Source organism: Eurosta solidaginis, chromosome 4 (assembly GCF_040869045.1).
Source record: "Eurosta solidaginis isolate ZX-2024a chromosome 4, ASM4086904v1, whole genome shotgun sequence".
NCBI classification, from domain to species: domain Eukaryota; kingdom Metazoa; phylum Arthropoda; class Insecta; order Diptera; family Tephritidae; genus Eurosta; species Eurosta solidaginis.
In genome coordinates, this window is record NC_090322.1 from 93,671,741 (window position 1) to 93,685,971 (window position 14,231).

At 34.2% G+C, this 14,231-nt stretch overlaps 1 protein-coding gene across 1 annotated transcript in view; it reads right to left on the reverse strand.

The window, feature by feature from the left end:
* Rbcn-3A (Rabconnectin-3A) overlaps positions 1 to 14,231 on the reverse strand; it is a 2,573,828-nt gene that overhangs the window by 2,380,407 nt on the left and 179,190 nt on the right. The window contains exon 3 of the mRNA XM_067779516.1: positions 8,171 to 8,316. Within this exon, the coding sequence (XP_067635617.1) occupies positions 8,171 to 8,316 (146 nt within the window). The remainder of the gene's footprint in view (positions 1 to 8,170; positions 8,317 to 14,231) is intronic.

The following is a 14,231-nucleotide window of genomic DNA, read 5'->3' on the forward strand; positions in this document are numbered from 1 at the left end:
AGCATCTTCATATTCTATTGACTTTTTCGCTGAGATAGATCGGTTATTTAAAACTCGTTTAGTAACTTCAGTGAAATTAGAGCGTAAATCTTTGAAATTGGAATCAAAATCTGACATTTGACAACTGACATCTGAAAACTTTATTACATTTATTGAAAATGTTTACATCCGTAGCAGTAAAACTTGTTTTATAAAAAATTCGAAAAAATGGTAAGATTAACGCTGTAGGCACTGTTTATACAAAAATGAATTTGAAACTATTCATTCACTCAGTAATTGTGGTATGCAATTTAAAAAAAATTGTTTTTTTTTGTACAATCGGAGAAGATTCGAAATATTCAAAATCGATGAGTTAATTGGTAAATGGTAAAGAAGATTCGCATATTCGAAAGGCACTGTATTCGTGACTTATTTTGAAGGAATTTGAATATTGAGCTACTTCCTTGAGATTTTGTAAGGGTCTCAAATATAAGGCAGTCGTAAATTGCCATATACCAAAAGTAATTTTTTGGCCCTTACCGCTGGTGGGGGGAACCAAAGAATACTTTAAAGAAGCAAAACAATGTTTTTAATGAGAAGCTAATGCGTTCTCAAATCTTGAACAAATGCCCCTTACCTCTGGTGGGGGGAAGCAGTTTGTATTAAAATAAGAAGTGGTTGGTTTGAGAGTTCAAAGAATTCTGATTTATTTACAAAATTATCTTACTTTATATACACTTGTCTTATCCTAGCTTCCTTATAATTTGTTGTTGTATACATAAATATTTACAAAGGTTCATTTACATGTGGGTGTGTGTGAATGTCTTATCTTTAACTATATTTATTTACATATATTTGTTTTGTTGATATGAGCGACCTCGTATGCATTATCTTATCTTTGTTTGTGTAAGTAGTTTATATTTACAGAGGTTCATTTGCTACATATCTATATACATGTGTTTGTGCGTGATTGTCTTATCTTTGTTTAAATAGGTCGCTCAATCGCTAAAATATAGTTTCTAACAGTGGACTGTATTTACAAATCGGTTAACTACTATTATCCTGTAAATAAGAAAAAATGTTCAAGGTTGCTTGAACATACTGCCACGGCCAAAAATATTCTTATCGATTAGATATGTACATAATTCTGTTTATTTTACATGACCGTCAAGTTTTATTGTAATTTTATTTTTTTTACTTGCATATGAAATAAAGCGAGGGAAAATTATGTATGAATATTTTTAAATTTTAAAATACTAGAATGTTTTTAGCAATAGTTCATCTTAGCGTACACTTATTATTGTGTAAGTATGTTTTTCTCTAATTGAAGAATATTTTGTGGATGAAAAGATATAATTAATAAAAAATAGATAAAATATACATACATTCTTCCAAACTGCCTCCGCCTTTATCCCGGAAGTAACGTTTGATGTCATCTTTCCTGAAAAATTTGCTTGCAGTGATCTGAATGCCTTGATGCGTGAGATGTTTTAATTGTTGTTGTTGCTGCTGTTGACGTTGCACCAGGAAATTGCCTATAACTTGTCTATTTGTATCAACGATAATTTTCCTTTGTGGTATGCTATGTTGTCGCTCTTTTGTAGCTTTTTCTTGTAGTTGTTGTGGATGCTGTACTTTCGGATGATGCTGGTGACCGATAGACACCGGCGAAGCTGAGTTCAATTGTATGGGTACAGTATTGACGGAGATACTTCCATTACTACTACCATCGATACGGTGAATACTACAACCCATTTGTATTTCATTTATGCTATCATCTGAATTGCTATTGGTTACTTCCATTTTCTTCGACGCCATCTGAACATCACAAACTAAATCCGATACCAACTCATAGTCAGCATGCTCGTATGTTAAATGATCATTTTTTGACTTCCGAAGGTTCTGCGGTTGTTCTTCGATTTGATGTTGCGGTTGCAGTTGCGATCGTTCTATTTTTCGTACAGCATCATTATAATCATCCTCTTTCGCCTCGTCGTCGCCATCTTCAAGAGTCTCTGTCCTAATGCTTATTCCACTTTTCCCCCCGGTTTGGCAAATTCGACCAGAATTGCCTGCCGAGGGAGTAGCACGCGTAAAGAAATTGTATTTTCATCAGCCTCGGTCCGAATATCACTAATACTTTTATCGGCGTTAATATTTCTTTGTGTTATTGAATATGAGTTCATAGCATTGTCGTGCGCGCCATCGTTGGCTGACACGTATTCATCCTTGTCCTTCTCTTGCGGCATGAATAGCTGACGTAATCGCGGTGATGGAATGAATATGAAGGTTTCTTCTTCTAAGCCACCTAAAGTATGTTCATCTGACTTGAATTCTTCTTCGTTTCCTCCTACTTTATTTGCAAGAAAATTAGGTATGTAGATATATTTCTTATGATATTCGGCCAACATTTTGTGGTAATCATTCTCCAATTCTGGATTGCAGACTTCAGCAAAATGTGTTTTGTAGAGGAATTGTATATCCTCAAAATATTGGGATATAAATTTGTCAGAAGCGGTACTGTTGGCAAGTTCACACTTGTCCAGAAGTCTGTAGGACAAATCAATTTTTTTTTTAAATATCTGTCTTTTTCTTTGGGTTATGTCAAGTTGACTTTCAGCGATCTTCGCCATGCTGAGTTATTTTCATTTAATTGTACTTTTGTTTTTGCCCAGTATATATTTTTTAGGCCCTATTAAACCACTAAAATGTGGTCGGTTTTTATGTGCCTAATTATATAGGACTTTTTACTTCGCCTATATTGATAGGGCTTTTTTGTTTTGTTGATTGCCTGTATTTGTTTCACAGGTCTTACTTTTACTTATTTGCCTATGTTTATAGGGCTTCTTTACGTTTACTAATGCGAGCAGACTTTGCTGTCCCGTCTTACATATATTTTTGGTTGCTTGGTCATGCTCTTTTTCTTTGTAGATACTTATAGTACCTCCGCTGAGCTCTTTTTAGGCTCGATTGACCAATGAATATTGTTAAGCATCCTTGAGATTTTGTAAGGGTCTCAAATATAAGGCAGTCGTAAATTGCCATATACCAAAAGTAATTTTTTGGCCCTTACCGCTGGTGGGGGGAACCAAAGAATACTTTAAAGAAGCAAAACAATGTTTCTAAATGAGAAGCCAAATACATTCTCAAACGTTACAACAAATGCCCCTTACCTCTGGTGGGGGGAAGCAGTTTGTATTAAAATAAGAAGTGGTTGGTTTGAGAGTTCAAAGAATTCTGATTTATTTACAAAATTATCTTACTTTATATACACTTGTCTTATCATAGCTTTCTTATAATTTGTTGTTGTATACATAAATATTTACAAAGGTTCATTTACATGTGTGTGTGTGTGAATGTCTTATCTTTAACTATATTTATTTACATATATTTGTTTTGTTGATATGAGCGACCTCGTATGCATTATCTTATCTTTGTTTGTGAAAGTAGTTCATATTTACAGAGGTTCATTTGCTACATATCTATATACATGTGTTTGTGCGTGATTGTCTTATCTTTGTTTAAATAGGTCGCTCAATCGCTAAAATATAGTTTCTAACAGTGGACTGTATTTACAAATCGGTTAACTACTATTATCCTGTAAATAAGAAAAAATGTTCAAGGTTGCTTGAACAGAATTTGTAAATGCAAGTGAATGTTGAAATATTTAAAGTGCACTGTATTCGTTTAATAATGCAAAGAAAAAAAAACTGTTGGAGTATTTGAAAGCCACTGTATATGATGCATAGTTTGAAAAGAATCGCAAATGTAAAATATGTTGAAATATTTGAAATACACTGTATTCGTGTGATACTTCGAAGGAATTGTTAAACTATTTGTAATATCTAAGATGTTTAATTTCCGAAGAAGTAATTCGAAAAAGAGAAAAAGTAAGTTTTCACCGATAAACATAAATTTTCCCCATTACCATTATGTGACTGTAACCTGTCTATATTGATATTTAATGTCAATGAGAATTTTCAAAAATATAAGATTGCTGTATAATTTGCGTTTCAAAAAGGTTTAAAAAAAACTGTATAAATTTGAAAAAATATTTTTCCGATTGTATTTATTACGAAGCAATGTTCGCATTTTAAATAAAAAATTCAAGTTCCATATTAATGATCGAAAAAGAAAGAAGATAGTAATATATGCGTGATAATATGCATGTGGTGGCCGTATATTTTAAAATTATTTTTAATTTACATTCAAAAAATGTTTTCGATATTTAAATGTTTATATTAAATATTTGGTTAAAGAGTGAGAGAAGAAAAAATGTGTTGCTACATGCGCAGTATACAAATGTTTAGAAACAAAGTGTCAATTTTTGTTGCTACATGCATAGTATACAAATGTTTATAGAAAAAGTACATACATATGTACAAAGGCAAAAGTGTCAAATTGATTTGCTACATGCATAGTATACAGGTATTGAAGAAGATTACAAACAGAAGCAAAGTGTCTACTTATACACAGAAATCAAATATTAGATATATACGTATATTCTAATCTACTCTACTGTACCGTTCTTTGTATTTTCTGCTTGCTGGTGTATGTGTTGTTGGTATTTTTTCGCTTCTTGCCGATGTAGCTGTTGCCGTCCAAGGTGATGCTGTTACCGACTGGTTTTTTTCTTCCTCTCTTACTTTTGTTATGTATGCTTTTCTGGATGAGTTGATGGCGTTGGTGGAGTAAATGACGTGGATAATTTACCGCACTTAACGGTGCTTGGTAAGAGCGGCACTGGTGGTTGTGCTTATCATCACCGTTATGGCATAGTACAGCTAGTTCAAAAAAATTATTTTTCGTACATATGTATGTATATACATATGTAACGCCAAAATTTTGCCAATAACTTTGCTTTCTTTCTAGTATATAAAATGTATGTATATTTTGGATTTTGTTCCAAAAGAAATTTTATGCAAAAGTCCACTTTTATTTTTAAATTTGGTTTTTAATTACCATTTAAATTTTTTTTGAAATTGTATTAGTTTTTGTAGTTTATAACTTTTTTTTTGTAGGTTTTGAAAATTCTGATTTTTTTGTAGATTTTGGAATTTTATACTTTTTTTGTAGTTTTTAAAATTTTATATTTTTTGTAGTTTTTGAAATTTAATGATTTTTGTATTTTTGAAATTTTATTAAAAATTGTTTGTAGTCTTTTTGAAATTTTGTAATTATTTTTTTTGTTGTTTTTTGGTAGTTTTGTAAAATTTTTTTTGTAGTCTTTTTATAATTTTATAATTTTTTTTTGTAGTTTTTGAAATTTTATATTTTTTTTGTATTTTCTGAAATTTTATAATTTTTTTGCATTTTTTTGAAAATTTTTTTTTTGTTTTGATGAATTGAAATTAGAATTTACTTCATTTAATTTTGAAAATTTTTGTGTATTTTATGTTAATTAATGCATTTTGTTTCGTATTTTTAAACGTTATAATATTTAGTGAAATTGATAGATGGAAATTGGATTTTACTTCACGTATTTTATATTACTATTCGCGCAACCACCACGCACTATTTTTCCACTACTACCAGCGCACATTTTATTCTAGATGTTTGTATTTTTTGCTGGGAGGCTTTTCCCATCTCCCAGGAGGTATTTTTCCGCAGGCGGAATCACGGTCGCCATTTAGTGCAACCATTTTTGGATTAACCGAGATGGTCGCCATGAATTTGTTGAAACGCTTCTTTGAATATGAGGCACGATAGCCGCTTGTGAAAGAACTCACGATACTGTTTATTATACTCACGAAAGAATGCCGTTTTCAATAAAAAATTAAATGCTACACTTTACTATTACACTGTATAGTCTTTTTTTATTTGTTCAGAAATTGAGACTCTAATATATTGTTATATACATATATATATATTAAAGTGATGTAGAAATTACGAGCTACTGAATTTTACGTCTGTACGAGTTAAATGCACGAAATTAATTGGCTTCTATTCATTTGACAGATAGCCCTTATTGTGAATGTGTTGTTTTGACAGGTAACCCTTATTGTGAACTATGGTTGTGTTTAATAAGCATTGCTTGACTCTATGGTCACGCAACACTTGCCGTAAGGGTTACCTTACAAGAAAGATAGAAAGCGAGAGAAATTCCGTCAAGTATTACACAGTAATAGTGGATGCAACCCCTGATTCGGCGAATATTGAGCAGACTGTTTTTATATTGCGTTGTTTTATTAGACAGGAAATGGAAAATCCAAGAACGCTTCTTAGAGTTTGTCGATTGTAACGCAAATCAGGAGAAGCTATCGCTGACCTGTTTCGCAACACTCTAAAAAAGCACAATATTCCATTGGATGACTGCCGTGTGGAAGGGTATGATAATGGAAGTAATATGAGCGGTCATTACAAAGGAGCGCAATGATAATGGAAGTAATATGAGCGGTCATTACAAAGGAGCGCAGAGTCATATCCTGAGAGATAACTCCCTGGCAATAATTGCACCTTCTGCTTGTCATAGTTTAAATTTATGTGGAGTGCAAGCTGCTGAATGTGTGCAGAGGTCATCACAATTTTTTTTTTTTTTTGAGTGTATCCTCTTAGCCTACATTTGGCTCAAAGTGTTGATGGTAATTAACCATCGAAATCTGGTACTGCAAGCTAGAAATGCCACACTGGACGTGGAAACAGAAAATATACGTAGCCTGATTGATGAGTTGAAGAAGTTCAGGCATCAATGGTCGATCATACTTTAAGAATGTAAGGTTCTGGCAGAGAGTATAGGAGTTGTGAATACCTTCGCAGAGAAAAGAAGGAAGATAAGAAAGCGCCAGTTCGATGAATTACCTGGAGAATCTTCTGAGTGTGATTCCAAAATTCAATTCAAACAGCAAGTTTTTTACCTTCTTTTGGAGTGCTTGATTGGTAACATGACAAGACGTTTCGAAACCGTAAATGACATTGCGATTAAATTTAGTTTTTTGTGGAAGTGCCAGGATCTGACGGAAGAAGAGCTCAGGGGAAAGGCAGCGGCATTCTGCACGATTTATGGTATCGATATTTCTACGGATCTAATAGATTAAATCATTCATCTCAAAGCCATGCACTTAGCAAATTTGGGATGTGATTCGCTGCTACCATATCAACTTCTGAACAAATTTCATGACTTGAAGATGTAAGTATTATTTCCGAACATCTGCATGGCTTAAGAATATTTTGCACACTTCCAGTCAGTGTGGCTGAAGGGGAGCGTTGTTTTAGTCTATTGTCCCGCGTGAAAAATTTTTTACGTCCTACTATGAGCCAAAATCGCTTGACAAGCCTTGGAACATTGGCGTTGGAGTCCAGCCTTGCTCGAAGCATTAGTTTTGAATAGGTAATTTTCATATTTGCAGACCAAAAAGCACGGAAGGTTTTCCTTGGCTGGTTCAAGCTCTTAAAACGTACATATTTAGAAAAAGTTAATGTAAGTAAATCAAACAATGAAATCTAACTTTTCATTTATGTAAGTGCTCCAGTAAATCTTATTTTATATGAAATAAAACTGACAATGTGAATTGAAAAATGTATGTATATTATTTTTTTACCGGATTGAGTTTATTTTTTAGGGGGGCCCGTCAACGCGAACTGTCCCAGGCCCGGCTCTCTGCGGCCATGGCGCAGCAAGAATTTTATGCGAGGGCTGGCTTCCCAGGAGTCATCATATCATATGTTGGCATTAAATTAGCCAACGTCTCATACTACACTTGTGTTAGAAACATATAAAAAACAATCACCATCAAGCCTTTTACGTTTCTCAACAAGTTTTACTTACATTTTTGTCAAAGTTCTGTTATAAATTAATAAAAAAATAGAAATAAAATATTTTTCCGCCAACAAATTTGCAACTTAGAAAAACGGAACTACGATCGAAATGCAGAATACACAAAATCGAACGATTCGAAGTTGGATCGAAAGAGATTGGAACGCAGAATACCAAATTTGCCAAGTCGAAAAAATTCCAATCCAAGTCGAAATGCAGAATAGGGGCGGTTCTTGCGATAGGGAGAATGTCACTCAATGTTGCGTTCATTTAAAATGGAGCAGTAAAAAGTTGTAGATAAATAAAAAAGTATTAACCAAGAAATTTCTGCTGACATTCCCTTGCGAAAATAAGTCATTCCCTACTTTCATAATAAAATAACTGCAATTTGCGGGCCCTAATTTAAAGATGTATATAGCATATATTCTAATTGCTTACCATTCGAGTTTTCTTCAATTTTTTCTGAAGATTTTTCTTTCCACATTTCGATGATGGATCCTCCTGTTAAAAGGCGAGTTCCTTCTAAGTTCCATGATAGTGTGAACACATGATAATTGCATATAAACGAGCCGGTCTGAACCCATCTGGAATGAATGATATTTACATTTTTCATCATTGTTTTATGATAAATTTATTAACTTAATTTTGGTAAATATTTTATGAGGTGGGTTTGGTCAAAGGCTGAGGTATGCTCAGTCAATCCAGAGTCGGGTGGAGGTCCCACTTCCCCCACGTAAACAAATATACAGTAAATTAGTGTATTGATTTCGAACACACACGCACAATGCGGCTCTCAGGCTAGAATATCCACAACCTTGAATCCAGTAGAGAGAGAGAGAGTGATATTTTCTATTTAATTCCGCCGAGAATATTACGATCCATGGACGGCGATTATCCGCAGAGAGAGAGGGATATAGTACTAGCTAACGGTGGCTCTTAGCAGATGGTGATGACGGCGGTAGTGATGATCACACCCGAAGAGAGAGTATTAAATGACGCTGGTTCTCACCAAAGAGCTATGACGGCGGTTGTGGCTAGACTCTGGGATGGGATGACCAAGGATCGGGAAGGCGAGGGTGGTTGTACCTAAGGCGAAGTGTATCGATTAGTGAGGGTCCACTGGCTAATTTGAGCTAACTACAGTATATTGGCTCACGTATTCGGTCAGGGTAGTAGGGCCACAGGCGCTAAGACGTGTTCCCCACTTACCTGAGCCGGATATCCGTGCGTTACCCTTCTTCTGAGTAATAGGGGGGTTAAGTCCCTTCTTACTAAGAAGAGATGATGACCAAAACCGTATGGCTTCCAAATAGGACGCACGAAGGACTGTCGGAAGAACCGACCTTGTATCCTACCCGCGCCGACCCAAAGTGAGTCCCTTCTGACATATATACATATGTATATTGGCTCGGGAAGTCTGCCAGGGTAGTAGGGGAACCCGCCCGCCACAGGCATTGGGACGGGTTTCATTCTTACCCAAGCAGACTGCTCGTGCATTACTTTTCCTCTGAATAATAGGGGGGTAAGTCCCGTTTTACTCAGAGGAAATGGAGGTAGACCGGCAGGGCTTCCTATAGGCAGGGGGAGGGGGGGTTCCGGTCGTGTCGGCGGAACCGACCTTGTATCCCACCCCTCAAACGCTGTAATGAACCAGTCGCATCATGCCTCCGTTGGCTCCCTTATAGTGCACCATCTATGCAAAGAAGCTGGCCTCATTAATGTTTGTCATCCCAGCCACAAACGTCTTCACTTAGACAATTGTCTAGCTTACTTGGCACTGAATTAAGGAACATCAGGTCTGCTATGCAATAGCTCTCCGAGTGGGTATAGGGTTTAAGGAGCGGGTACTCTGTTTGCTACAGCCGGCTAGTTTACGGCGTATATGGGGGGGATCTTGCTCCTACACTGACTTTTACCTCGGTTTCTCATTAAAAAAAATCAAACAGAGATTTACTAAAAAAGTTACATTTTGAGGCCGTCGAAGGGTTAGGCTCATCCAAATAAAACAATACCCACAAGAACGTATCAAATTTACTACGGAAATGAATAAGTAAAGCGTTAACTAATACACACAACTGCCTGCCACGCGTTGCATCTTTTGGGGTTCTTCCGGCAGAGGTGGAAGGCTAAGCTGTCGTTGCCCTCCCGTCTTCACCCACCCAACCTGCCAAAAGAATGGTAAAAGTTGTTCTTTTAGCCCACACATACTCACCATTACCCCTACCACAAATATCTAATAAAAGTTAAACCTTCATTTTTCTCCTTTTACAAATCCTTAAATTTTAATCAAAGTTTCTTCAATCAAACATTTCGTTGTTTCTATATCTACTACTACGATAGACTTGTATTTTTATTTTCGCATTTATTACTTTGCGCTATATGTATTTATGTACATATATGTTAACCTACCTAAACCGTTCCTTACATCATTTATGTTAGCTTAAATTTCAACAGGTTGATCGAAATCGAATTCTCTATAGTGCATTTTTATTTCGAAGTCTCTCAATTCCACAAAACAATAAGTTCACAAATTTACAAAATCATATATACATATATATTAATTCTCTTGAGCAGAAGAAAACATTTCTCTTGTTTCTATGATTTCTTTACATTCTCCAAAATTATTCTCATCTGTTATCCCTAGTCAAACATGTTAATTTGATATTTCCTCACTACATACAATTTAAACAAAAGTCGCTCAGTATATAAATTCTCTTATTACTCTACTACTAATTCAAAAAAAAAAACAATGTTATTTCTCAATACTATTTTTCTCGCACTGAACATAATACATATAACCTGAGATCTCTGTACTTACATATGTAACATAGTTTCAAACATATTTATACATCGCTCACAGTTTGCGAGTGAGCGAGAAGCACCGCTCGCACTTGATACGCAGTATGTTAACTCTTGATGTTGCGCTCTCATATGCTCACAACACTTAGAATTAGTTGAGTTGGTACATGGAGAACCAACAACGAAAGAAAATTGAAATTAATGAGCAGCTGAGTATGGGAAGTTAGAAAACATATTTATGCAAATGAAATTCTCTTTCAATTAAGAGAAGGAAAGCAAAAAAACAATATTTAGCAGAAAATCGAAATTATGTGAACGCTGTAACATAGCCTTCTTGCAACATAAGCTGATTTGACGATTTTACATGGCCCAAATTAACAGAGCAGCACAAAACGAAATAAACAAAAGAAATTCAAAACCTACTGCAAAATTTGTTAAAGTTCCAAAAATGAAGTCTTGTTATTAATACATTTTTTTTTGTACTGTTTTTATCGTCAAATTTCTTTTGGAATTTTGTGACGATGTTAACCCTCAAGTGGTGCAAATAAAAACATGAATTGTGTGCAAGAATATAGATATACAGACCGGTTAATTTTTACGAAGATAACTTATTTTTTTCCTTTCATTAAGGTGATCATTTTACTGAAAAGAAAACTATGAGTCCAACATTCATCGCACACAAAAGAAAAATTTAAAAATTAAATAATTTTATAACGATTTAACAAAGAAACCAGCTAATTGGATTAGCTAATTTCATCGCTCTTTTTCAATTAATGAATGATCCAATTCAAACAAAGGAATTAATAATAACTTTTTTTTTTTTTTTGGTTAATCAATAATTAACAGGTCTGTTATATGTACATGTGTCAAAAGATGAGCCACTTACCGATTCATCCTCCTTCCGCTGGCCAGTTGATGGAGTGTTGACGTTTGTGGCTACAATATTATTAAGAAGAAAACACAATCACTTTTTATTAGCACCTTTTTCCTAACATGCCCATTTGTGGTATACTTTCTTGGGCTGTTGGACTCCCTCGCTCGCCCACTTTCATCTCTTCACAATAGAATATTTATTATTATTTTTTTTTTGTATATGTTAGAGAGCCCAAATATATTGTACTTTCCTTTGTTTTTTTTTTTTTTGATTAGCAAATCCTACAAACTACATAAAAAAATAATTAGCCGCTATGCCTCCTGATCCTGGAAACTCCTGCCGACGTTAGGGACTCCGACGTGTAATTCTGCCTCATTTCCTTGAAAAAAATTCCTTCCTCTTGATCTGATTATTTTTATAGTAAGTACGCAAATTATTTCTAGATAGGTAAATTGTTTCTTGCGCTACTCAAAACTTCGGTAAGTTTCTAGTTTACTAAAAATTTTTGTTCATTTATGTTCCGTGTTATTTTTTCCTTCGATTTTGCAAAGTTCAAAAATATTTTTTTTTTCCATCTTCTTATAAAGTTTTACTTTTTTTCTTTGAATTTAAAGTTTTTTTTGTTTTTAATTTTTTTTTTGTTTTTGCTTTTTCCGTTCAAAAAAAAAATTCCCTTTTTTCGATTTTTCAATATTTTTCGTCCTTACTTTCTTCTGTGTCCGAACTTCAAATCTGCCTTTTTATAACTTTTCGATTCCGAAATTTAAGATTTTTCATTTCTTCTTGACTTTGACTTTTTTTTTTGTACGCAGTCAAACTTCCACATAAAAAAATTTCCTTAGGTTTTTTTTCAATTTTATCTAAATTTTATTTTTTTTTTTTTGTTTTTGGCTAACTTTTCGCTTCACTTTAGTTGTTCCTTTGTTTCGAAACTTAATCTTTTAATATTTTTGATTTTTTTCTTATTAAGGTACTGGAATATTCAAGCTTCCTACTCATTAAATTTTTTTTTTTTCACTGATTAACTTTTCTCAAATATTTTTTTTTTTTTTGGTATAACTTTTCGGTTCACATTTATACATAAACCTTACCCTTTTTTTTTGTTAAATTTTATACAAAAATATCGTTTTCGTCAGTTTTCAAAGTTTCACTTTTACTTTAAAAATAAAATTTTTCTTAGTTTGACGCGGTGCACGGCCGGGATAAACTTTTGTTTGATTAGTAAAAATAATTTTATTTTTTTTTTTGTTCCAAAAAGAGTTTTTTCTTTCTTTTATGCAGTTGTTCACGAATTCATAAAATTTTAGTTTCTTTCTCGACATTTGATAAATTTTTACATAAAACAATTTTTTTTTTTTTTTCAAAGTTCACTGTCAAATCTTAATTTTTATTAACTTTAAAAATTTGTTTTATTAGCTTTGCACAGAAGGGATTTCAACGTATCCCTTGATTTTATTATATTTCATTTTTTTCCCCGGACAACCGAACGTCTTTAAACTCCTTCAGTCACTGACTTGTCCAACTTTTTGCTATCCGTTTCCAAGCTCGGTAACCGCCGCAATTAAGCCACTTGCTCTCCAAAAAAAAATTGTTTGCGAACTATTTTCTATTAAAAAAAATGTTTACGAGGTATTTTTCCCCGTTAATCGGCTGTTTTCGAACTATTTTCCTTTGTGTAGTTTTTGTATTTTCAGTCTCTTCAAACTATAGAATTTATATTTTTCTCCCATACTTCCCGCGGTTATTTTTTTTTTTCTTTTTTAATAAGCAATCTCTCACACAATTTCTGCAACATTTTTCTAGAATACTCCCACAGTGTAAGCCCTGCTGTTATGATACCTGTTACCATCTGTTCTCACTTCTGTTATTAGACCTTATGTTTGAACTCATTAATGTAACATTAAATTGAACTTCGAAACTGCTCATATGCTGTTAAACCATCTATTTGGGCTTGCCCTGTTAACATCATACAGGTTTGCTATACCTCTTACTAATGTACGAGAAGCATTTCCTATGGCTACCGGAAATAGAATGTATATGTCTGGCGGATATCCGTCGAACCTCCCAACACAGATCGTTTGCTCCTGCTGATATGGATCCAGAGAGAGGAAACGGTCTGAAGGCACAAAAATCATAATCTTTGAGTATAAAATTACCATACCAGGGAGAGTAAAAAGAAAATGATATCATAACTGTGACTAATTTACCACAAATCTTTTGCATGATATGTTCCTACGACTTTGCCATCTAGGTCTTCCAAAAGGTAATAGCAGTTTCCCTTCACGGCTTTGACCCTCGCTTTTACTCCAGTAGGTGCTAGCTTATCATTAAAGTTTTTGGCTAGATTGCTCTGTGTAAAGTTTCGATGCGTTACTATTTGACCCACTTGAAAACTTCTAATCCGACTGCGTAGATTATATGAGTTGGCGTTTCGGAGATGAGCTTTCTCCAGATTTTTCTTTATTACTTCCCGTATTAACTGAAAATTGTCGCTACGCTCCAGTTTTACCGTATTATCACTAAGTAGATTCAGATTCCGCAGAAGCTTATAATCAGCGGCGTGTGTAATCATGTGCTATCCAAACACTGCGAAATACGGCGTATAACCTAACGATTGGTGCAAGCTGTTTCGGAGCGCACAATTAATGCTGCTGGTAAATGCATCCCAATCTCGCTGATCTTTTCGTATGTAGCTTCTTAGGGATTCGTTGATGGATCTGTTAACTCGCTCAGAGGCATTAGACTGAGGAGAATAAACAGCTGTTGTGATGTGGGAGACACCATATTTTTGCAAAAAATGCTCAAACTCTTTGCTTTTAAACTGGC